At 39.0% G+C, this 24,640-nt stretch overlaps 1 protein-coding gene and 2 long non-coding RNA genes across 3 annotated transcripts; 1 reads left to right on the top strand and 2 right to left on the bottom strand.

Annotated features, from left to right (window-relative positions):
* Positions 1-82: 82 nt before the first annotated feature.
* Positions 83-4,023, bottom strand: LOC135338395 (TNF receptor-associated factor 5-like). Its single transcript, XM_064534506.1, has 12 exons — positions 3,838-4,023; positions 3,408-3,453; positions 3,269-3,304; positions 2,741-2,893; positions 2,639-2,692; positions 2,549-2,569; positions 2,387-2,458; positions 2,254-2,295; positions 2,123-2,200; positions 1,569-1,750; positions 1,026-1,171; positions 83-541 (listed from the first exon to the last, which is right to left on the bottom strand). Exons 4-12 carry the CDS (start codon positions 2,756-2,758, stop codon positions 369-371), a joined length of 786 nt encoding a protein of 261 aa, XP_064390576.1. The 5' UTR covers positions 2,759-2,893; positions 3,269-3,304; positions 3,408-3,453; positions 3,838-4,023; the 3' UTR covers positions 83-368.
* Positions 4,024-8,587: 4,564 nt separating this feature from the next.
* LOC135338990 (uncharacterized) lies at positions 8,588-23,899 on the top strand. The gene is made up of 3 exons (XR_010395812.1): positions 8,588-8,998; positions 9,416-9,607; positions 23,519-23,899. It is a non-coding gene; the product is annotated as an uncharacterized LOC135338990 (long non-coding RNA).
* Positions 17,173-18,429, bottom strand: LOC135338989 (uncharacterized). Its single transcript, XR_010395811.1, has 2 exons — positions 18,175-18,429; positions 17,173-18,015 (listed from the first exon to the last, which is right to left on the bottom strand). It is a non-coding gene; the product is annotated as an uncharacterized LOC135338989 (long non-coding RNA).
* Positions 23,900-24,640: the final 741 nt, after the last annotated feature.

Raw genomic sequence — 24,640 nt, 5'->3', positions numbered from 1 at the left:
TCTATTTGGTCGTGGCATGGCCTACGTATAGCTATATTAGGAGTGACATGCATGGGAAGTACATTACATTATTAGCTGCATGTTTATAGGCACATTATATAATGTATTTGCTCCCAGCAAAATAACTTGTTCCATGGACAGCTCAATAATAAGTAATGATCGAGAGAGACAAAAATTAAAGGAAGATTGAGTGATAGAGAGGGGGTGGGGTATATACACCTGTGTACATGATTGGGGATGCCGTGATAAGTGATCTATTACACAAAATAAATTATAGCACACTAGCTTGAATGCATTGCCGTGGTTCCCTAAGTTTGCTACAGATATACACAGTCACGTTAATTCAATTTGGTGCAAACTGTGCCAGTTCATGGATGTAGTCTGACCAATAAGAAGAGGGTATCATCCGAGACGTAGTCGTTGTCAGTCAACACATTCAGTGGAGCAAACTGGGGGGCACCAGACGCTACGTTCATCACTATGGGGGGTTGTGGAGGGGTGGGCAGTGGGCGGGCAATGTGATGCCCATTGCCAGACTGGTCTGTGTGGGTGTGTACGGTGTGTGTGGGGGGGGGGGGGATAATTTTAGGTAATTATCATACTTGATCAATAATGCATTAATATTATTAGTTACTTCAGGATTGACAATATCCACACACTCACGAACTCCCACAAACTGTTTACTGGAGTTGGAGAGTAATACATAGGTAGCATAGTATCAGAAAAACAACAGGTGAATATGACCGTGATTAGTCCACCCACGACATACATCAATAATTATTTGACAAGATGACCATAAATGAAAGCACAACATATAGCTGACGCTCTATAAATGGACAAACTATACGTACAATCAGGAGTGCATGAATACAATTACACCCTGGTTTTATCATGCTAGTATCATAATCAATTGTAAGATGTGGGTTAGCTGACCAGGTGAACCCACATAAGTGAACATTTCTACATAATTACCATCTCTTATACTTTTTAACAATGTGGCATTATGCAGTACTCATATAGCTCACCTTGTAGTGTTACAGTGACTTGTTGTCCGAATGGCCACTGTAGTCCGTTGCCATATTCCCCATGCATCGGTACACAGAAGACAGAGAGATGTGTACCTCGTCCAATACCATCACCATTCAGGTACACTTGAATACACATTCTGCAACTGTGTGCACGAGAGAAAGCAGTTATAATACATGCAGTGTACAGAATAAGTTAAAAAGTGGCTGGACAGATAGGCTTTTCTCTGTTTATATCTCTCATAACATGATGCTAAAAGATTCCTAACTGTTTGTAGTTGGCTTAGGGAAATATGAAAGCAAACAGACAGAGTTTGCTGGTGTGGGTGCCATTTCATTTGGGTATGAATAATGTATAGCTATACTGAATGCATTCCGATCTTCTAACTTAGGGTATTTTCTTAATAATCAAGTGTAGCTACTTTATTGTTGTGGCTAGGGTAATAAAAATAAACAGACAGAGTTTGTTGCGGATGTTGAATGTATTTCGATGTTCTAACTTAACACACTTGCATATATGGTGGTAATCAAGTGGTAACTCACCCTTTGAGATAGAATGGGTTACTTGTCAGACACACTCCAATTCCTTGACGAGCTTTTTCTCTTAACATCCTAACATTGGCCAATTTTAGAACACACGAATCAGCCTGTTGGGGCCAACACTGCAGTTGTCTAACTATTGCATTGTTGGGATAGCGGTCTCTTGGTCTGGGTTGTTGTCGATCCTATAGGAAGTTCAAAACTCAATGGCACCAGTATATACTTTCTACAAATTGGTCATAATTATTGTATGCACGGAAGCATCAGAAATACTGAAAACACTGTTGGGTTGGTAATCATTTCGTAAATTCCCCTTTTTTGAAATTTAGTGCCTTAATTGAGTTAGTCATTCTATTAACCTGCCAACAAACAATAATGTACCGATGCACTACTATGAATCAGGTCATGCATGAGGGGAGGCAGTCATTCATGCATACTATCAGCATCCTAATTGGATTAAGCTATACAATGAAGACTCATGACTACCAGGTACTGTCTGTAGTCTACGCTTACAACTGGCAATAAAAAATATAACTATACAACAACCAGTTATTTACCCTGTAATGATGTAACCATCTTTGAAGCAGCTCCTGAGATAGCCTGCCCACCAACATCTCAGAACGTCCTTGTTGCCCCTGAAAGCAGAACAATAAAACAATCAAGCAACTTAAGTGAAACAGAAACTTACTTCTTGGCTCTCTTGCTGAGGGACATTAGGTGCAACAATTTGCTGTACGGAAACGACAGAAACAAATAATTATGCAAAGTAAACAATAGCAAAAAACAAATTAATAACAAATTAATAACACAAAGAGACTGACCACTGGTCCTGGAATGAGCGGTAGGTGTTGCAATGGGTGGCCCACGACCAGGGCAGATGGTCCGTTATGGCCCTAATAAAACAAGATCAAGGATACTGAAAGCATATACTAATCATTATTTCTTGGAAAACCATTCATGCACACACTCATAACTTTACTGACCATTATTGTTTCTTGCTGTGGCTGTATATATGGGAAAGAGTGAAACCTTTATCACTGGACATGTGCATAGTACATATATAGAGACCTTACCACGGCAATGTCTCCCAGTATACCAGCCACATGGTCCAGCTGAATAGCAGGGACCTATGCAAGCAAACAGATAAACGCAAGGAATATTTAATATTGTCTCACATTAAGTCCCACATTCATTTGAAAGTGATGCAGCACTGGTGCGATTAACGAAGGTTGATCCAAGGAATCATGGTTGCCGTTATTTGCAGCAGCTGTTGCAAGAGGGATGTTAACCTCATTCACAGCAAGCTCCCCGTCATGCGGTCCATGTGCCTATAATTATATATATACCGTATTACTAGAATATTTTGCGGGTGAAAAACCTTTGCGAATGAGCCAAATCAGCAGAAAATTTGACCCTTTGCGATCCGCGTTCTGGCAAGGATCGTGTGTATTTACTATTTAGGTTTTGCGGATTTTATTGTTGCGAATTGATTGACCATCGCAAAGTTTGCAAATGTACTCGCACAACATTCTAGTAATACGGTACATGGAGTTGCAGTGGATTGCATTAATCAAACATATATTGATACAATACACCGGGGATTCCATGCATGCAAGGACTTTTAACATTCAACCTATGTCTACAACTACAAGTGCAAATCAGCGGACAGAAAAATATATCCGCATATAATTATACCTACGTACCTGCACTGAAAAGACTGAAAATGATTCCTCCTCCTCCTATAGATACAGAAATACAAATTTAGTTATGATATTTTTACATAGATCTGCAGATGCAAACTTATGCTTGCATAAACTAGTAGAATAAAAAGAGGGAACTCACTTCTGAATCATAGCAATAATCCGAAGAAACCGTTACCCTGTCAGCCCTGCAAAATTGTCACAAACAAAAATTCAAATACAGTAGATCTATCTATCCTTCTATAGAATCTACTGCTTTAATACATATACTGCTTACATTCTTTCTATAGTATTTGACTGACTGTCTAGCTTCCAACACACTCTTAGTTCATAGTCAGATGAGATTTATTCCTAACCCCCCACGGAGGTCTTAAATAATTAATTAATTAAATTTTTAAAATAATTAAATTAGACCCCGCGATTTACTAGTACGCTTTTTTTGTAGAGGCTTGCACTATTAAACTGCGCCACATATTTATAATGTGAGCTGCTGTATAGCGGTTGCATGCCAAAACAGCCGGTTGAATAACCCAGCATTTGCCTCTACAGTACAAACCTAGCACAGAACTTACACACGCAATGAATCAGGTCACGGCCCTCTACAGGGTCCATGTACACCTCCCAGCTTAACCAGTCAAACAGGTTTGCTCTGGCTTGACTACTGGTGCTCTGGTCTTTTTTCTACTTAAGACAATTACAAAATGGCCTGGTAACAAAATACACCCTTTTGTCATTGTGGATCACATGATCTCAGCAACACATTATCTAATTAACAAAAGGTGCACTGAAACTAAATACTTGATTACACATGCAATCATTGAGTTTGAGTGAAGACTGAACTTTTTTAGCAAACATGTGGGGCCGCCTTTACTTCCATCGAGGCAGCAGCAAGGCATAAAATCGACTGGATAAATAGTGCTCGAAACACTCTTTATATATTGCATTGACCTACAAGATGCAGTGTGTCTTCAATTAGGCAAGTGCTATCAGTGTTGGGAAATGGTTCGGCCCGCTGTGATTCATTTGTTACTTGTGTTCAGAATGCTCACCCATCAGCTAATCCTGTCTTAGTGTACGTAGATTGAGTCACCTCTACTGATATTGATCAAATGGTCCTGATGTTCCGGCAAAACTATTGGAAAAGTTAATGCTTTAGACAGGGGGGGGGAAGTGACTGGACCCATTGTCGAGAGCTCTTTTAGAATGTTAGGATGGTAATCGATATCTCATTAGTAGTCTTGTCCAGACCTCTCTGACTACTATAATAGCAGTCGACCTCTCAGTGTTGCTATGGTGAAGCGGTTCACTGGAGGAAGTGGCAGTACAATCCCAGCTATCCTGGTGTGTACACTAGCACAGTCTGAGTCCGATTACTTGATCCCACTTCTCATATACAGCTTCCCGTTGATAGCCACATGATAATCGTTTCTTCTTTGATATGCCACGGTCCTTGCGTTTTTTCCAGTTGAAGGCATGCAATAGTGGTTGTGTTGTGGTCAACTTGTGTGGTAGCAGTGCTATATCAGTGCTGGGAAATGGTTCAGCCCACTGTGATTCATTTGTTACTTGTGTTCATGCTCACCCATCAGCTAATCCTATCTTAGTGTACGTAGATTGAGTCACCTCCACTGATATCGATCAAATGGTCCTGATATTCCGGCAAAAATATTGGAAAAGTTAATGCTTTAGACATGAAGGGGGGGAAGTGACTGGACCCATTGTCGAGAGCTTTTTTAGAATGTTAGGATGGTAATCGATATCTCATTAGTAGACTTGTACAGACCTCTCTGACCATTATAATAGCAGTCAACCTCTCAGTGTTGCTATGGTGAAGCGGTTCACTGGAGGAGGTGGCAGTACATCCCAGCTATCCTGATCTCAGTGGTGTGTACACTAGCACAGTCTGAGTCCGGTTACTCGATTCCACTTCTCATATACAGCTTCCCGTTGATAGCCAGAGGATAATCGTACATGGTTATCTTCTCCGGTATGCCAGGGTCCCTTGCGTTTTTCCAGTTGAAGGCATGCACTAGTGGTTGTGTTGCGGTCGACTTGTGTGGTAGCAATGCGTTTCCAGTGCTCGAATCAACATATTTATGTCCTTTTGAGGTTGTCTGTATAATAATAAAAATACATTGTATAGTATAGCAGGAGTATACATTAAGATATGATCAAGGTTTACAAACAAGGTATTATTATTGATGCATGTAATGATAATTGTTGCCCATTTCCCCACTCACTCATCTTTTCTGTGGGCGTAATCATTTATACATTTTCATAACTATCATTCCTAAACAACGGCAACCGTGCAAAAGCACACTCAACCATGACATTTGTACAAGACAATACGTACATATACGTACGTATACATATAGAGGCAGACACCACTATACATGCACGTATGCATAAGAGACTCCCTCCTCACGAGACCTCACTGAACTGCATGGAGAGATGATTAATTTCTTTGCGTTGAACTTCCAATTAAGTGCTCTTGCTAGAGAGTGGTCAGTTCTTCCAGTCCACAAACTTACTCTCGTTTCTCAGCTTGAAGACGATCGATGTTTCATTTAGTACTTGACCATGCAGATAATTCTCTCTGAAGATGATTGATTCCAACATCCCTTCGTTCAATTTCCTCCAAGTGCAGTACTTTATTTGCATCAATTTCAGCTTGCTTCTCATTGGCAACTCTTTCAGCAACTTGCTGTATCTCTTCTTCCTTCACAGCAATTAACCTGTTGAACCAGTTCCAGCTTCGTCTGGGTGCAGCTCTGAGGGAGTGCTGCTTCAACCTCCTCCAATCGTTTAGGGAATCTTTTCAAGCCCAATTCTCGCCTCCTCGTTCACCGTTACAACACCAAGATTTCAAAATTAGGGGTCATAATTATAATTACTCTTTCTTTGTTGTGTGGTGGTGAAGCACCTCACTTCTTTTTGTGAATCGGTAGTCGCATATTTGCTTTATGATCATGATAATTTATAATTACCCTGGTATGTAGTGATTTATCACAGTGTATAGTCATCCCCGACTAGACATGTGGTATAGATTTTATTCAGGCAATCCATCCATATCTATTTTGAGAATCTGAAACTCTTTTTAAGGAGCGTGGGACAACACCCACTCACTGCTGACCACAAACACCCACCAGTTTGGGCTGAAGCCTCACTAACCTTTCAGACAACTTACTCACAACACTGGCTAGTTGGCATTCTTTATGTGATGCAGTTTAGACGTTTATGCTGACCACAAACACCCACCAGTTTGGGCTGAAGCCTCACTAACCTTTCAGACAACTTACTCACAACACTGGCTAGTTGGCATTCTTTATGTGATGCAGTTTAGACGTTTATGAGGGTCCATATGACAGAAACATATTTTTCAGTTTTCAGTGTGTATATAGGTATGCATACTACATCCGTTTGCTCCACCATTTCCTGTTTTAATTTGTCAGAGTATATATATACATTAAGAGCATATACTACCGTAAAATTGATGTAATTACAGCGCCACCATAATTTAAGAGCCACGTCAGCATCAGCATAGTTTTTTAGGTCCTAAAAAAGCGCCAACCGTTGTTGGAATTATTTTTTTCTGGCGCTTATAAAAAGGCTTGTTTGAGACATCAAGACAATCATCCTGCATCTTTGACTTCCTTCACTTCTAAACAGTTGTCTAACCCATAGCTACAGTCAATAAATGTTGTTTACAAGTCAGAAAGTGAGCTAGACCACGCCCATTTTCTCTACAAATTCTATACCAGCTGTTGAACATAAGCGCCACCATAATTTAGGTGCCAACTTGGGTTGAACGCAATTTTTTGTGCTCTAAAGATGCGCCACTCAGAAAAGTGGAATTAATTTTTTCTGGCGCTGTAATTACATCAATTACGGTATACTAGTCTAGCGGGTGCACTCTCCATCACCACGGCTAATACAGGTACCCATGCATGCACACCCACCTCTCAAACATAAAAATGCGTTTAAAAAGTGCCACACCAAGTTGAATGCTTTTTTAGGCTTGTTAAACTACTACAGAATAATCAATATGTAAATACCCGAGCCCATGGACGCTCATGCCATTCCCAAGGTTGGATTGGGGCGACATGCCAGGAGGAAGGTTCCTTGATCTGCATGCATGTGGCAAAAATCACAATGGTGGCACTAACTCTTCCAGGGTTTTCATCGATTCCTTGCCATCATACAAAACATCGAAAGAGGTGCTAACAGAGTGGACAAGTTATAAATTTCCCATAATAGTTTAACAAACCTAAAAAACATTCAACATCTCTCAGAGCTTTTATCTTCGAGTTTTCTGGTTGTAATCCATCTGCGGCACCGCATATAATTATCCCCAACTTTTATAGTTGAGTTTCTTCCATCTTCTGGATGACCATGCATGCATGAGGCCCACATCGAATGTGAGTATAGTGTCTGGAACAGTACTTTTCGAACTTCCAAACTACTCAGGTAGGTTAAGGCAGCTTTTTTGCAAAACAGCATTAAATTGAAGATGAAGTGTACTGTATACAACTCAGATTTATTGTATAATATCTTGACAATAGTACCTTTTTTCACCCAAAATGTATTGTGGGCATAAATACCATTAATTTGATAACACTATTACCATGGTTAGTGAACTTACTATCTTGCTGTGTGCGTTAGCTGTGACCAAAAATGACTGACCTTAAACTGATAACATTTTAGAAATGCAGCCTCCAATACTACTTTATACAAAGCGATATTACTACCAAAAGAAAGCTATTGGTGATATCTAATAGAAAAAAGGTTAGTATTTGGTATGAGGTCATTCTAGCTCAGATTACAGTAACTTAATTGATAAAAATGCTGAAAAATGGAGAAAATTAATCATTCATATGCATACTGTACAAAATACATGAAAGCAGCCCTAAATACTAGCATAGTTCCTACTGTACTATAGTAAGACCTTTCTTTTGATACTAAGATGGAGTCATGAAATTGTGTATTGGAGGCTGCATTCTGAAAAGAGTTGTTTAAAATAAATGGTCACAGGTAACGCACACAACATGCCAGTAACCATGGCAACGATGTTATCATACTGATCCTTTCTACGTATAAGATATAATTCAAGAGCAAAAACATGCATTGATGATGCCATTTCACAATGACAAGGCACTTCATTAATTATACTATTTATGTCACTTATCTTTAGTTAATAATTATGCCTTAACCTACCTGAGTAGACGATCCCATAACATTTTTCATCGCACTGACTTTGTAATGCTGCATGTGGCAAGCCTGTAGAGACAGGTTGCCATAATCACAAAATTTTTATAGTTGAAATGAAACATGCAGGGTCAAATTTAGCCTAAATTGCAGCCACATGAATTCCTTGATTTGTTTCTTGATTGTTTGACTTGAGGGTGAAGTATCTATTGAAGGTTGGCTATTCCAAAGTCTATATAGGCAGACGATTGTAGTAGAAGTGTCGGAGTAAGTTTGTGCGACAAAAGTTATGTTTTAGTGATAAATTCTCAAACAACCTGATATCTCCATAATTGCAGTACTGTGCAGTCTTTCGTAATCGCTGACTGTCTCCCTTAATTGTTGCTGAATTCTCGTATTGAACTTGAATCTCTGCACTATTGCAGAAGGAGTCAGCCAAGTGTTGGTGTTTTTGTACCAGTGTGATGAGTTGGGCAAAGGTTTTGTCGGTGGGCCTGATTGGTGCCAATATAGATCCTTGAAGAGTTGGTAAGTGGACGGACTACAAATTGTGAGGAGCCTTGCTCGCTGTGTGACACCATTTGCCACAAAACAGAGTTCTAAGTCAATCTCTCAGTATATATATAGGATTGCCAATCGCATGGAATGAAGGGTCCAATGGTCACAATCGTTGCGGTAGCCATAGAATTAAATTATTCTTGGTTTGGTTGCCTTTAATCCTCGTCACCAATTGTTATATCCTAATAAATAATTGATACACAGCATGCCCAACCAGCTAACAACTACAACATAATTATATACATAAGAAAGCAAACCAATTTCTGAGATCACTATACCATTAAATAATAGTTACATGTGTCCAATTCCTGGAACTAGCTCTACCTAGAACTACAATCTATAATTACATCCGTCAGTTATTACATGTGTTAATGTACACTTCTGTAGGATGCAACACAAAAGACTCTGATGGAATATTTTGGAGATTTGGTATCCAAGTTTGAAATGGACCAGCTATCAAACCTTGATGATACTACAGGAGTGTATGAAGAGGAGTATCCAACTGTAGCAGTTGTAGTGTAAACCAGGTTTCGGTACAAGTATGTCATACCACGTCACTATCAGACCGCATCTTAAGTGGTGAGTAGGTGTAGTGGTTAATTAGTTAAAAATGATATCAGCATACACACGTGTAGTTTGTACCTCCAGTCCACATCTAATTTAATTCATGGCTAACAGTTTATACAACTGCAAGTGTTAGTGACGAATTCAGTCCAAGATGTAGAATGGAATGTGCGTGGGAGTACGTCGCATACTCCTCTTCATACGCTCCTGTTATATACAGTACAGTGCATCCAGTAATTTTTGGACCTTAGCCGTGAGATCTTCTTCAAATCTCTTCCTAACCGAAACGGCACTAAAAACTAGCAATTTTGAGCTCTGCAGAGGATGTGTAGATATTAAGCAACATCGAATCTTTCATAAGATAGCCAAACTACCTATATAGATGTTGTGACAAATTTCCAAACCTTAGCCGGAAACCGTTGGCCTTTTTTCTCTCCCTAACTGATTACCCATGCACTATTTGGTATTGTAAAGGAATTAATATCGGTATTGACTGAATACTAATCTGATACTTTAATACAAAGAAACAGTATAATATAGGTGACATGATGATATTGTTTACTACGTGTGTATATATCAAAAGTAAATTATATGTAACGTTCACCCATGCAATAGTTTGCCTACTTAATTAGTAATGCTTGGATTTAGATATCGATCATAGACCTCCTCCACCACTCTGTGTGCATCGTAGTCTTCGTCTCTAACTCTCCTCTTGTACCAGCGAGCCAGGAGGCAGTACAAGACAAATCCAAGCAGACTCATCGCGGCCTTGATTCCAAACATGATTAGCACCATTGTATTATTTGTTAGGTGCATTTCACCACTTCCATAAATGCCAGCAATTGAAGCGGTCACATAATTAATAAGCATATACACAGCAAATAATCTTCGCATGTTGTATGGAGCCTGAGCACAAACTAACTCGAGTATTGCACACAGAAAAAAATTTGACAGCAAACCACTCAATGCGAAAGATGTAAGACTTTTTACCAATTCAATTGCCTCATAACTGTGAGAAACCTGAAAGGATTCTAGAATAATATAACCTACACTCAAAACTAGAGAAAGGAAGGAACCAACACCGATTCTTTTGAGAATACTTGGAAATTTATCTCTGAAAAACGGGTAGAAAAAGAATTCATTAATCAAGATATTTATCATAGACCACCAATAACCACTGTATGTGAAAGAGAAAAGCATGTCAGATTCGCAGGTGGTGAGATTAGGAAACTTGACAATGTGACGCTGTAGTGCAATGCCAAGAAATGTAGGATTAAAAGCAAGTGCAAACAGCATTAACCACAAGGGTAGGCTCATAGCAAACAATCGTAGAATTGATTTCACGTCTTCAACTTGTTCTGTAGTGAATGGTCCACCGTATCTCGACTTTCCCAGGTCCATTCTTGAAGGTATGTTTTCCTCCCAGTATGTGAGAGCACTGCGATTGAGAGGAGCCTTGTGCTTTACAGCAAACTTAAGAACACAGTAGATCAATGTAAACGATTTTGGTTGGTTAGGCTCGATAATCAACCAGCTTTTAGCGAAAAGGAGGTCGAGAACAAGAATAAGACTTGCAAATAAAGCAGCACACAGACTATAAAGCTGGGTAACACTTACTAAATCTTCAACTAATCCGAAACAATTATCCTTCAAGACAAAATACAAAGACTCCCCAATCCAAAAGCCAGCACTTATACTGAACACATACCAGGCAATAAAACTAGTGATGCTAGAAGACGAAGCATCAGGCATCTGATCCAGGCCTAGTTGTAGTGTGCAGACAAAACATATCAGCGCCACCAACAACACACACCCTACTATACAAAGTAAGACTTCATTAAGAAGTCTGTATTTTTCAAAGCGGTGTTCTAGCCCAGAACCTAGGATTAGGACGTATATGCTGGAAACCATTGTTACAAAAAATAGGGTGACAACTCCGATCCTTATTATTGTGTAATCTTGAAGCTTGTAATTGGCTAGCAATCCGAGACAAAATGTTAGGAGCAGAAACAACGACAGTGGTATTGTACCTAGCCAATCTGGATAGTCTGTAGAAACCGAATGGATTAAGCTATAGCTAGCATTAGCTGCAGCACTCACAAGCAGTGTCCAAGCTAGCACAAGGTAGGCTCCCTTTGAGTAGAACTTTCTCACTCTGTACTTACAGCTCATTTTTTTTCTGTACACTGAGCAAGCTAGATCTGCTTAACTTCTACAATAGCGCTGCTGTAACGCTATTATATATATACGTATTCAGTAATGATAAAAGGGGACAGGTGTATAGTTAAGCATACAGTGTCAACAAGTTAGAATAACTGACTTTGAAATAAAAAAACGATAGATGTAGTTCTACGTACTCTGTAAACAATGAAAATGAACTGACTGCACAACAACAAGATCATGCTTTCGACAGTGAAATAGTATTATGACTGTGTCATGATACTATTTTCAATACACTAATTGTACTCCTATAATACACAAATTCAAATTCATTCTAGATCACTATAAAGAAAACTAGCTTATGAATTTTGGGTAACTTCATGATCTGCATAAAAATGTTCTGTATGCATGCTGAATCACCATGGCATGCATCAGGCAAATACACTGTCACCAGCTTATAATAGCAATCTCAGTAACCTATACGCACACAAACACACACACTTTACATATAATCATTTCCAAGACCAAGCTATGTTTAACGTAGCTATCACCATTTATTATGTATAGTTAATATACTTACTGACTGATTTGAGTAGTTCGTAGTGATATTGGTGTCAGACCTTCCACTACCAGTTTGTACTCGTTAGGGGTGGGGGCTCCAAAAAACTCACAATCCTGAGACGAGAGGGGTACTTGGGAAAACTAAAGCCATTACAATGAATTGAGCTATGACTGAATTGACGTACAATTGCTCAGAACTATACATACAGTATAGGTGTAGCCCTGAGCTATAATACACAATGACTATACGTACATGCATACAGTGTAGCCTAAAATAATACAGTAAATATTGGCCAACTGAAGCATGTGTCCTAATTACCATATCCAACATTAGGCTCAATTTCACTAATACAGATTAGTTTGAATTCATTCACGAAACTAAACACCCAAGTGGGTGAGCGCACGCTTATGCATTAAGTAGCTTTACGGATATAGTATGATAGAACCTTACATACGATTCATAAGCAAAGGTGTTGATAGGGGTAACCCCTTTGGAGAGTGGTCAGTTCTTCCAGTCCACATAATTATTATAGGTATACTGCATGCATCCGTTTGCTCCACCAGTTCTTTCTTCTGTTTTAATTTGTCTGTCAGAGTATACATTATGAGCATATACTATACTAGTCTATAGCGGCTGCACTGCCATTCCCAAGATTGGATTGTGGTGACATGCCAGGAGGAAGGTTCCTTGATCTGCATGTGACAAATATCACAATGGTGGCACTAACTCTTCCAGGGTTTTTATCGATTCCTCACCATCATACAAAACATCAAAAAAGAGGTGCTAACAGAGTGGACAAGTTAGGGATAAATTTCCCGTAATAGTTTAACAAACCTAAAAAAACATTCAACATCTCTCAGAGCTTTTATCTTCGAGTTTTCCGGTTGTAATCCATCTGCGGTACCGCATATATCCCCAACTTTTCTAGTTGAGCGGTTTCTTCGATCTTCAGGCTGACCATGAGGCCCACTCCTGTGTCCACTTTCACAATATACTACTTTTGCTGCAGGTATATAGCTCTATCGAATGTGAGCATAGTGTCTGGCAACAGTACTTTTCGAACTTCACAAACTAGACAATCCCGTAAAATTTTTCATCAATTCAATATGATTTTTCAGCATTAAGGACAAAATACATGATGTATGCATGTAGCACTGACTTAGTAATGCTGATGGCAAGCCTGTTAGAGACAGGTTGCCATAATCACATAATTAAAGTTGGCACTTGTTGCAGGGACATTTTAAATGAAACAAGCACAGGGTCAAAATTTAGCCTAAATTGCAGCCACATGAATTCCTTGATTTGTTTCTTGATTGTTTGACTTGAGAGTGAAGTATCTATTGAAGGTAGGCTATTCCAAAGTCTAGGCAAACGATTGTAGTAGAAGTGTCGGAGTAAGTTTGTGCGGCAAAAGTTATGTTTTAGTGATAAATTGTCGGACAACTAGTCGGTAGATCTATCTCCATAATTGCAGTACTGTGCAGTCTTTCGTAATCGCTGACTGTCTCCCTTGTTGCTGAATTCTCGTATTGAACTTGAATTGCTGCACTATTGCAGAAGGAGTCAGCCAAGTGTTGGTGTTTTTGTACCAGTGTGACGAGTTGGGCAAAGGTTTTGTCAGTGGGTCTGATTGGTGCCAATATAGAACCTTGAAGAATTGGTAAGTGGACGGACTAGAAATTGTGAGGAGCGTTGCTCGCTGTGTGATACCATTTGCCACAAAATAGAGTTCTAAGTCTCTCAGTATATATAGGATTACCAATCGCATAGAATGGAGGAGGGTCCACCTTATGTTGTCATGGAAGCACTTTTGAATATGTTGTAGCTTATTCATTCACCTAGCAATGGTATCAGCAGATTTTCTTCCAATCATAAGATATTTACATTTAAGTACAACTACTCACACATTTTTGGTATTCTACTCTCTACTGTATAGGTGTGCTAAGTGTGTCATACATAGCATTATTATAACATACCACATGCAGTCATGCACTACATTTATTTACTGCTTTTCATTAATACTACTTGTAGTAAGTTCAAGGATTTGGTATTGTATTAGGAATTAATATCGGTATTGACTGAATACTAATCTGATACTTGAAACAGTATAATATAGGTGATATGATGATATTGTTTACTGCGTGTGTATCAAAAGTAAATTACAATAAATATATATATGTAACGTTCGCCTACTTAATTAGTAATGCTTGGATTTAGATATCGATCATAGACCTCCTCCACCACTCTGTGTGCATTGTAGTCCTCGTCTCTAACTCTCCTCTTGTACCAGCGAGCCAGGAGGCAGTACAAGACAAATCCAAGCAGACTCATAGCGGCCTTGATTCCAAACATGATTAGCACCATTGTATTATTTGTTAGGTGTATTTCACCACTTCCATAAATGCCAGCAATTGAAGCGGTCACATAATTAATAAGCATATACACAGCAAATAATCTTCGCATGTTGTATGGGGCCTGAGCACAAACTAACTCGAGTATTGCACACAGAAAAAAATTTGACAGCAAACCACTCAATGCGAAAGATGTAAGACTTTTTACCAATTCGATTGCCTCATAACTGTAAGAAATCTGAAAGGATTCTAGAATAATATAACCTACACTCAAAACTAGAGAAAGGAAGGAACCAACACCGATTCTTTTGAGAATACTTGGAAATTTATCTCTGAAAAGCGGGTAGAAAAAGAATTCATTAACCAGGATATTGATCATAGACCACCAATAACCACTGTATGTGAAAGAGAAAAGCATGTCAGATTCGCAGGTGGTGAGATTAGGAAACTTGACAATGTGATGCTGTAGTGCAATGCCATGAAATGTAGGATTAAAAGCAAGTGCAAACAGCATTAACCACAAGGGTAGGCTCATAGCAAACAATCGTAGAATTGATTTCACGTCTTCAACTTGTTCTGTAGTGAATGGTCCACCATATCTCGCCTTTCCCAGGTCCATTCTTGAAGGTATGTCTTCCTCCCAGTATGTGAGAGCACTGCGATTGAGAGGAGCCTTGTGCTTTACAGCAAACTTAAGAACACAGTAGATCAATGTAAACGATTTTGGTTGGTTAGGCTCGATAATCAACCAGCTTTTAGCGAAAAGGAGGTCGAGAACAAGAATAAGACTTGCAAATAAAGCAGCACACAGACTATAAAGCTGGGCAACACTTACTAAATCTTCAACTAATCCGAAACAATTATCCTTCAAGACAACATACAAAGACTCCCCAATCCAAAAGCCAGCACTTATACTGAACACATACCAAGCGATAAAACTAGTGATGCTAGAAGACGAAGCATCAGGCATCTGATCCAGGCCTAGTTGTAGTGTGCAGACAAAACATGTCAGCGCCACCAACAACACACACACCACTATACAGAATACGATTTCATTGAGAAGTGTGTACTTTTCAAAGCGGTGTTCTAGCCCAGAACCTAGGATTAGGACGTATACGCTGATAATCATTGTTACAAAAAATAGGGTGATAGTTCCGATCCTTATTATTGTGTAATCTTGAAGCTTGTAATTGGCTAGTAATCCGAGAAAAAACGTTAGGAATAGAAATAACGACAGTGGTATTGCACTTAGCCAATCTGAATAGTCGGTAGAAACCGATAGGATTAAGCTATAGCCAACACTAGCTGCAGCACTCACAAGCAGTGTCCAAGCTAGCACAAGGTAGGCTCCCTTTGAGTAGAACTTTCTCACTCTGTATTTACAGCTCATTTTTTTTCTGTACACTTAGCAAGCTAGATCTGCTTAACCTCTATACAATAGCGCTGCTGTAACGCTATATATATATATATCCGACTAGAAAAACATTTGCAATGTGAAAAATTGCTAGGATTGGCCAGGGGAACCACAAAAAAGCGTGGGAACAAGAAATCAGACAAGAGCATAACTCCAATCCGTTACAACGTCAATCACATGTATACTGGTAGTTTTCCCATGTTTTCCCAGCCAATATGCCACGCAATTTTTACTGGTGGAGTGATGACCAATCCCTATACATGCACAGACCGTACTGGTGACTGCATGGAATGATGTGGTGGATGGAAGCTGATAGGTGGATCTGGAACACAGTCTATTATTTAATATACTATGTATTGTACATGTTCATGACGTTGTAACGGATTGGAGTTATGCTCTTGTCTGATTTCTTGTTCCCACGCTTTTTTGTGGTTCCCCTGGCCAATCCTAGCAATTTTTCACATTGCAAATGTTTTTCTAGTCGGATTCCCTTTCTTTTTCAGTACAGTTTACGTATCATGACATGCATAAGTGGAACGTCAAGAGGCAGTACAAGAAGAGAAGACAGGACTAATCAGATATCTTCTCGAATATCTCTGGACTAATAATTATAGTATAATGAGTAATAATTTATTGCTTGATAATTAGACCCTATGTTGAATTTGCGAATCAGTATTAAATGACAGCCATTTTAAGAGCATGATATCTAGCCAGTGCATATAGCATGCCTGTCAGAGAAAGGGAGCTAGAGCTGAACAGTGTGAAGAAAAGGAACACCTCAGGCTCTGGAAAAGCACTGCTGCACTGATTTTAGGCGCACGGTTTATTAGCCACGCCTATCTATTATTATTGGCCACAACGCAATTGCTGAGTCATTAAAGATGGCGGAATTGTCTAGGTAAGAGAAATAGAGACTGAGAGGTCATCTGCCTCGTGGAAGCAATCGCAAATCTGAAGAAGCGCTTTGTAATCCAGGTTGTAGTCGTTTGGAAACCCTGTGCAGAATGTCCTGGAGATGGCTGTACTTGGAGTAAATGCTGGGCAAGAAACTTACTTACTTACTCACTTACTTACTTACTTACTTACTTAGTCAGTCAGACAAAGAGCGGTGAAACGTTGAAATAGTGCAATTTTTAAAATGAAAATATTCATTCATTAAAATGTTTATGGATTATGAAATGAGAGATACAAAGAGAGAAAAGGCTAAATAAACTATCTGTTCAGCCAGTTTCTTGATGTGGCCTTTCCCTGCAGAGATAGAACAGTTTGAACATGAGTCAAAATAATTGAAATATTGCTAAACACGGGCAAACCCACTGCCAATCCTATGTAAAACCTACTGGTTTTACTAATACGTATTCAAAGGGGACAAGTGTATAGTTAAGCGTACAGTGTCAGGGGCGGATCCAGGATTTAGGGAAGGGGGGTTCTTTTCCCACGGACCAGAAGTGTCACTCGGCGCGTAGCGCCGAAATTTTTGGCTGACCACGCCCCCTTTTACATGCCACGCCCATTAATTAACCACATTCCCCTTCAACAAAAACAATTATTATAATATCTGAAAGAACACAAGGCAAAGCCATTCTCATGCTCTGGGATAGTGATTGCACTTTCTTCTCTTTCAGGAGAGCAACCAATGTCCATTGGCTGATCCTCAGCGGAAGATCTCGTTGCTTGCTTCGATGAACACGGAGGGGTGATGGAGGTGGCTGGTGGTTTCAGTAGAGAGATAGTTGTGACTGGAGGAGAGATGGTTGTGACTGGAGGAGAGACGTTGATGACTGGAGGAGAGACGATGGTGGCTGGTGGTTCTCTTGAAGAGGAGACTGGCTGTAGACTTGACGCATCATCTAGATTATTATATTAGTCAATATAATTATGCCTCGAGGCGTAGCCGCACGAGGGATACGGTAAAGCTGACTGTGTGTGTGTCTGTCTGTGTGTGTGTGTGTGTATTCCAGCTATAACTGCTCAACGGTTACAATGCGACGAAAACTAACAGCTTCTATAGGCTTCTAGCCACGTTCTCTTGGATTTTGATTCGTGGATTAGCAAACTAAAGCTTCTTTCTCGAGTTATGGCTAGTTTGACTCACATTGAAGGCTGTTGCAGTCTCTTCAGAATCTTTCATAGCATCATCTGTCCGCACAAACTTTCTATTCAACATATGAGTTAGCCTTGCACTAAAGCGCTAGCTTTTTGTTAGCTACAATACTCAGAAAATATCTGTTAAAACAGCTAGCTAGCAGTACAGTAGCCATTTGTAAAATTGATCTCTTTGGACACACCCTTTAATTATTCCTGTGGATGTAATGCGCATGCGCGCTCATTCCCCATGTGTGAGAAAATAATACCGTATAGCGCGAAATTTTCGAGGCACTTATATTTCGTGGATTGGCCTCTAAAAGTATTTTCGTTGCACAATGTTCGCGGAATGACTGCTTACCGGAAGCCACGCCTTTAAATCTTGCACGTTATAGCAGGTAAAGAACGATTTTCGTGGACTTAATTTTCGTGTAGGATTGCTACCCACGAAATCCACGAAAATTAAGCCCCTCGAAAATTTCGCGCTATACGGTATCCAAGATCCAGATCCAGATCCTCCTGGCAGAATCATCTTTGTCTTGAGGGCCTGGTAAGCCACAAAACACTACCATATAACAATATAGATAACAATATGCATGTACACAGGTCTTTTCTTCTTAGATATTATATACACTGAACTACAGATCCTGGAAGAATCAATTTTCTTCTTTCTTGATGTCCTGGTAAGCCACATAATACAAAAAATAATAACTTACAATAGATGCATGTAAATAAGTCTTTTCTTCTCAGTGACTTTATATAGATAAGCTAACTTTAATATAAAATTCATTATAGATAACACTCTAATACTTTTGAGCGAAAGCAAAAACATGGCGAGAGGCATTAGCACAGCGCCAGCTTGAACACTAGTTTATTATTATAGCAATTATAATTAATCTATACAGTGTCTATCATTCAGTATGCAGTGCCATGAACTCTCCCTTACCTGAAACTTTACTCTTCTTAAACCAGGAGTCAATGGAGGGTTGCAATCTAGACCTTTTGTTAGGATTCATGGCCAGGCTTATCACTGCGACCACGTGGCTGGATGAGTCAATATAGCCAGCCCCACCCTCATATTATGCAGAGAGTACCAGCCCCACCCTCACATTATGCAGAGAGAACTTTGTACCCTATTGTCATGACAGTAAGCTACTAGCTAGCTAGCAAGCCAGGTGTATTAAATATAAAGTATCAACTTAGTGGAAGGGTAGTTCGTACGAACCCAACGAACTACCTCTGGATCCGCCACTGAGTGTCAACAAGTTAGAATAACATTGAAATAATTATAAACAATAGATGTAGTTCTACGTACTCTGTAAACAACGAAAATGAATTGAGGGGACAGGTGTATAGTTAAGCGTACAGTGTCAATAACATCGAAATATAAACAATAGATGTAGTTGTACGTACTCTGTAAACAACGAAAATGAATTGACAACAACACTCAACAACAAGATCATGCTTTCAACAGGGAAATAGTATTTTGACACAGCATAATGCTGTATCATAATAATACATACAGACGTTATTGGAGCTCTCTCCTGCCATGCCCACTCTCAACAATCTGTCTCTGACTCCAGTATCATGCAGAACATCGGTCCATAGTAACTCCTTTTTCCCAAGGACCATTGAACTGTGGAACAGGATTATGGCAAATTGTGAACTTATAATCAGCACTTGTACTCCCTTAAAATTATAAATCTATGCTTAATGACCCTGTAGTACTTAGCATTCTTTGAATAGGTAGTTACACTATATATATATAATTATATATATATACATGTGTATATATATATATATATATTTTTTTAGGGTACTAACTTATTAGCTTCTGCTATTTTTATTGTATCCTGGCTTTGCCAAATTGTCAAAAAAAAAAAAAAAACAAAAAAACTCTCTACTATTATTTCACATACACTTGTACTTCTATATACAAATTCAAGTATATCTAGATCTAAAGAAAACTAGCTTATGTCTTGGGTAACTTCATGATCCGCATAAAAATGTTTTGCATGTTGAATTTAAATTGAATTATCACTTCATTCTGAATCACCATGCACCAGGCGAATATACGCTGTCATCAGCTTATAGCAATCTCAGTAACCAATACGCTGTCATCAGCTTATATAGCAATCTCAGTAACCTATGAACACAAACACACACTTTACATATAATCATTTCCAAGACCAAGCTATGTTTAATAAGTAAAACGTATTACCATTTATTAGTTAGTACTTATATATACTGACTGACTTGAGCAGTTCGTAGTGATATTGGTACCAGACCTTCCACCACCAGTTTGTACTCGTTAGGGGCGGGGGCTCTAAAAACTCACAACCCTGAGACGAGGGAGGTTGGGAAAACTAAAGCCATGACAATGAATTGAGCTATGAATTGACGTACAATTGCTCAGAGTTGTACAGTAGGTGTAGCCCTGAGCTATAATACACAATGACTACATGTATACGTACATGCATACAGTGTAGCCTAAAATAATACAGCAAACTGAAGCAAAACTGAAGCATGTGTCCAAACCATATCCAACACTATAGGCTCAATTTCACTAATACAGATTAGTTTGAATTCATAGCCTAAAATAATACAGCAAACTGAAGCAAAACTGAAGCATGTGTCACGAAACTAAACACCTAAATGGATGAGTGCACGCTTATGCGTTAAGTAGCTTTACAGATATAGTATAGGACAAAAGCTCACATTGCCGTACAATTGCTCAGAACTATACATACAGTAGATGTAGCCCTGAGCTATAATACACAATGACTATACGTACATGCATACAGTGTAGCCTAAAATAATACAGTAAATATTGTGGCCATCTGAAGCATGTGTCCTAATTACCATATCCAACATTAGGCTTATTTTCCAGATTAATTTCGAATTCATTTACGAAACTAAACACCCAAATGGGTGATGCACGCTTATGCGTTAAGTACCTTACGGATATAGTATATGATAGAAGCTTACATACGATTCATAAGCGAAGGTGTTGATAGGGGCAACGGCGCCCCTTTGGAGAGTGGTCAGTTCTTTCCAGTCCACAAACTTGCTCTCGTTTCTCAGCTTGAAGACGATCAATGTTTCATTTACTTGACCAGATAATTATCTTTAAATGATTGATTCCAACATCCCTTCGTTCAATTTCCTCCAAGTGCAGTACTTTGTTCGTGTCAATTTGAGCTTGCTTCTCATTGGCAACTCTTTCAGTATCTCTTCTTCCTTCACAGCAATTAACCTGTTGAATCAGTTCCAGCTTCGTCTGGGTGCAACTCTGAGGGAGTGCTGTTCCAACCTCCTCCAATAGTTTCAACACCATAGAGGTTTTATAGAAAAAAAGTAAAGACGGGAATCTTTTCAAGCCCAATTCTCGCCTCCTCGTTCACCATTACAACACCAAGATTTCAAAATTAGGGGTCATAATTATAATTGCTCTTTCTTTGTTGTGTGGTGGAGGAGCACCTCACTTCTTTTTGCGAGTCGGTAGTCGCATATTTTCTTTATGATCATGATAATTTATTTACCGCGGTATATGTAGTGATTTATAAGACATGTGGTAGATTTTATTCAGGCAATCCATCCATATTATTGACGCATGTAATGATAATTGTTGCCCATTTCCCCACCACTCACTCATCCTTCCTAGTCCTGTGGGCATAATCATTTTACATTATTATAGCAACATTTTCATAAATCTATTTTATGGAGTTTAATTATGTGATGCAGTTTAGATGTTTATGAGGGACCATTTTGATAGAAGCATATTTTTCAGTTTTCAGTGTGTATATAATTATAATTATAGGTATACTGCATGCATCCGTTTGCTCCACCAGTTCGATCTTTCTTCTGTTTTAATTTGTCTGTCAGAGTATACATTATGAGCATAATACTATACTAGTCTATAGCAGCTGCACTGCCATTCCTAAGGTTGGATTGGGGCGACATGCCAGGAGGAAGGTTCCTTGATCTGCATGTGACAAATATCACAATGGTGCACTAACTCTTCCAGGGTTTTTATCGATTCCTCACCATCATACAAAACATCAAAAGAGGTGCTAACAGAGTGGACAAGTTAGGGATAAATTTCCCGTAATAGTTTAACAAACCTAAAAAAACATTCAACATCTCTCAGAGCTTTTATCTTCGAGTTTTCCGGTTGTAATCCATCTGCGGCATCGCATATATCCCCAACTTTAATTTTATAGTTGAGTTTCTTCCATCTTCTGGATGACCATGAGGCCCACTCCTGTGTCCACTTCCACAATAATATACTACTTTTGCTCCAACTATATAGCTCTATCGAATGTGAGCATAGTGTCTGGCAACAGTACTTTTCGAACTTCCAAACTAGACAATCCGGTAACATTTTTCATCGATTTTTCAGCATTAAGGACAAAATACATGATGTATGCATGTAGCACTGACTTAGTAATGTTGATGGCAAGCCTGTAGAGACAGGTTGCCATAATCACATAATTAAACCAAATTGGCACCTGTTGCAGGGACATTTTAAATGAAACATGCAGGGTCAAAATTTAGCCTAAATTACAGCCACATGAATTCCTTGATTTGTTTCTTGATTGTTTGACTTGAGAGTGAAGTATCTATTGAAGGTAGGCTATTCCAAAGTCTATATAGGCAGACGATTGTAGTAGAAGTGTCGAAGTAAGTTTGTGCGACAAAAGTTTATATGTTTAGTGATAAATTGTCGGACGACCTGGTATCTCCGTAATTGCTGTATACTGTGCAGTCGTAATCGCTGACTGTCTTCCTTAATTGTTGCTGAATTCTCATATTGAATTTTAATCGCTGCACTATCACAGAAGGAGTCAGCTGGTGTTTTTGTTCCAGTGTGAAGAGTTGGGCAAAGGTTGTCGGTGGGCCTGATTGGTGCCAATATAGATCCTTGAAGAGTTGGTAAGTGGACAGACTACAAATGTGAGGAGCATTGCTCGCTGTGTGACACCATTTGCCACAAAATAGAGTTCTAAGTCGATCTCTCAGTATAATTTTATATAGGATTGCCAATCGCATGGAATGAAGGGTCCAATGGTCACAATCGTTGCGGTGGCCATAGAATTAAATTATTCTTGGTTTGGTTGCCTTTAATCCTCGTCACCAATTGTTATATCCTAATAAATAATTGATACACAGCATGCCCAACCAGCCAACAACTACATAATTATATACATTGCTTAAATAAGAAAGCAAACAAATTTCTGAGATCACTATAAATAATAGTTAATGTGTCCAATTCCTGGAACTAGCTCTACCTAGAACTGTAATCTATAATTACATCCGTCAGTTATTACATGTGTTAATGTACACTTCTGTAGGATGCAACACAAAAGACTCTGATGGAATATTTTGGAGATTTGGTATCCAAGTTTGAAATGGACCAGCTATCAAACCTTGATGATACTACAGGAGTGTATGAAGAGGAGTATCCAACTGTAGCAGTTGTAGTGTAAACCAGGTTTCGGTACAAGTATGTCATACCACGTCACTATCAGACCGCATCTTAAGTGGTGAGTAGGTGTAGTGGTTAATTAGTTAAAAATGATATCAGCATACACACGTGTAGTTTGTACCTCCAGTCCACATCTAATTTAATTCATGGCTAACAGTTTATACAACTGCAAGTGTTAGTGACGAATTCAGTCCGAGATGTAGAATGGAATGTGCGTGGGAGTACGTCGCATACTCCTCTTCATACGCTCCTGTTATATACAGTACAGTGCATCCAGTAATTTTTGGACCTTAGCCGTGAGATCTTCTTCAAATCTCTTCCTAACCGAAACGGCACTAAAAACTAGCAATTTTGAGCTCTGCAGAGGATGTGTAGATATTAAGCAACATCGAATCTTTCATAAGATAGCCAAACTACCTATATAGATGTTGTGACAAATTTCCAAACCTTAGCCGGAAACCGTTGGCCTTTTTTCTCTCCCTAACTGATTACCCATGCACTATTTGGTATTGTAAAGGAATTAATATCGGTATTGACTGAATACTAATCTGATACTTTAATACAAAGAAACAGTATAATATAGGTGACATGATGATATTGTTTACTACGTGTGTATATATCAAAAGTAAATTATATGTAACGTTCACCCATGCAATAGTTTGCCTACTTAATTAGTAATGCTTGGATTTAGATATCGATCATAGACCTCCTCCACCACTCTGTGTGCATCGTAGTCTTCGTCTCTAACTCTCCTCTTGTACCAGCGAGCCAGGAGGCAGTACAAGACAAATCCAAGCAGACTCATCGCGGCCTTGATTCCAAACATGATTAGCACCATTGTATTATTTGTTAGGTGCATTTCACCACTTCCATAAATGCCAGCAATTGAAGCGGTCACATAATTAATAAGCATATACACAGCAAATAATCTTCGCATGTTGTATGGAGCCTGAGCACAAACTAACTCGAGTATTGCACACAGAAAAAA

Source organism: Halichondria panicea, chromosome 7 (genome assembly GCF_963675165.1).
Source record: "Halichondria panicea chromosome 7, odHalPani1.1, whole genome shotgun sequence".
NCBI lineage: Eukaryota > Metazoa > Porifera > Demospongiae > Suberitida > Halichondriidae > Halichondria > Halichondria panicea.
This window is presented reverse-complemented; position numbering and strand designations above follow the sequence as displayed.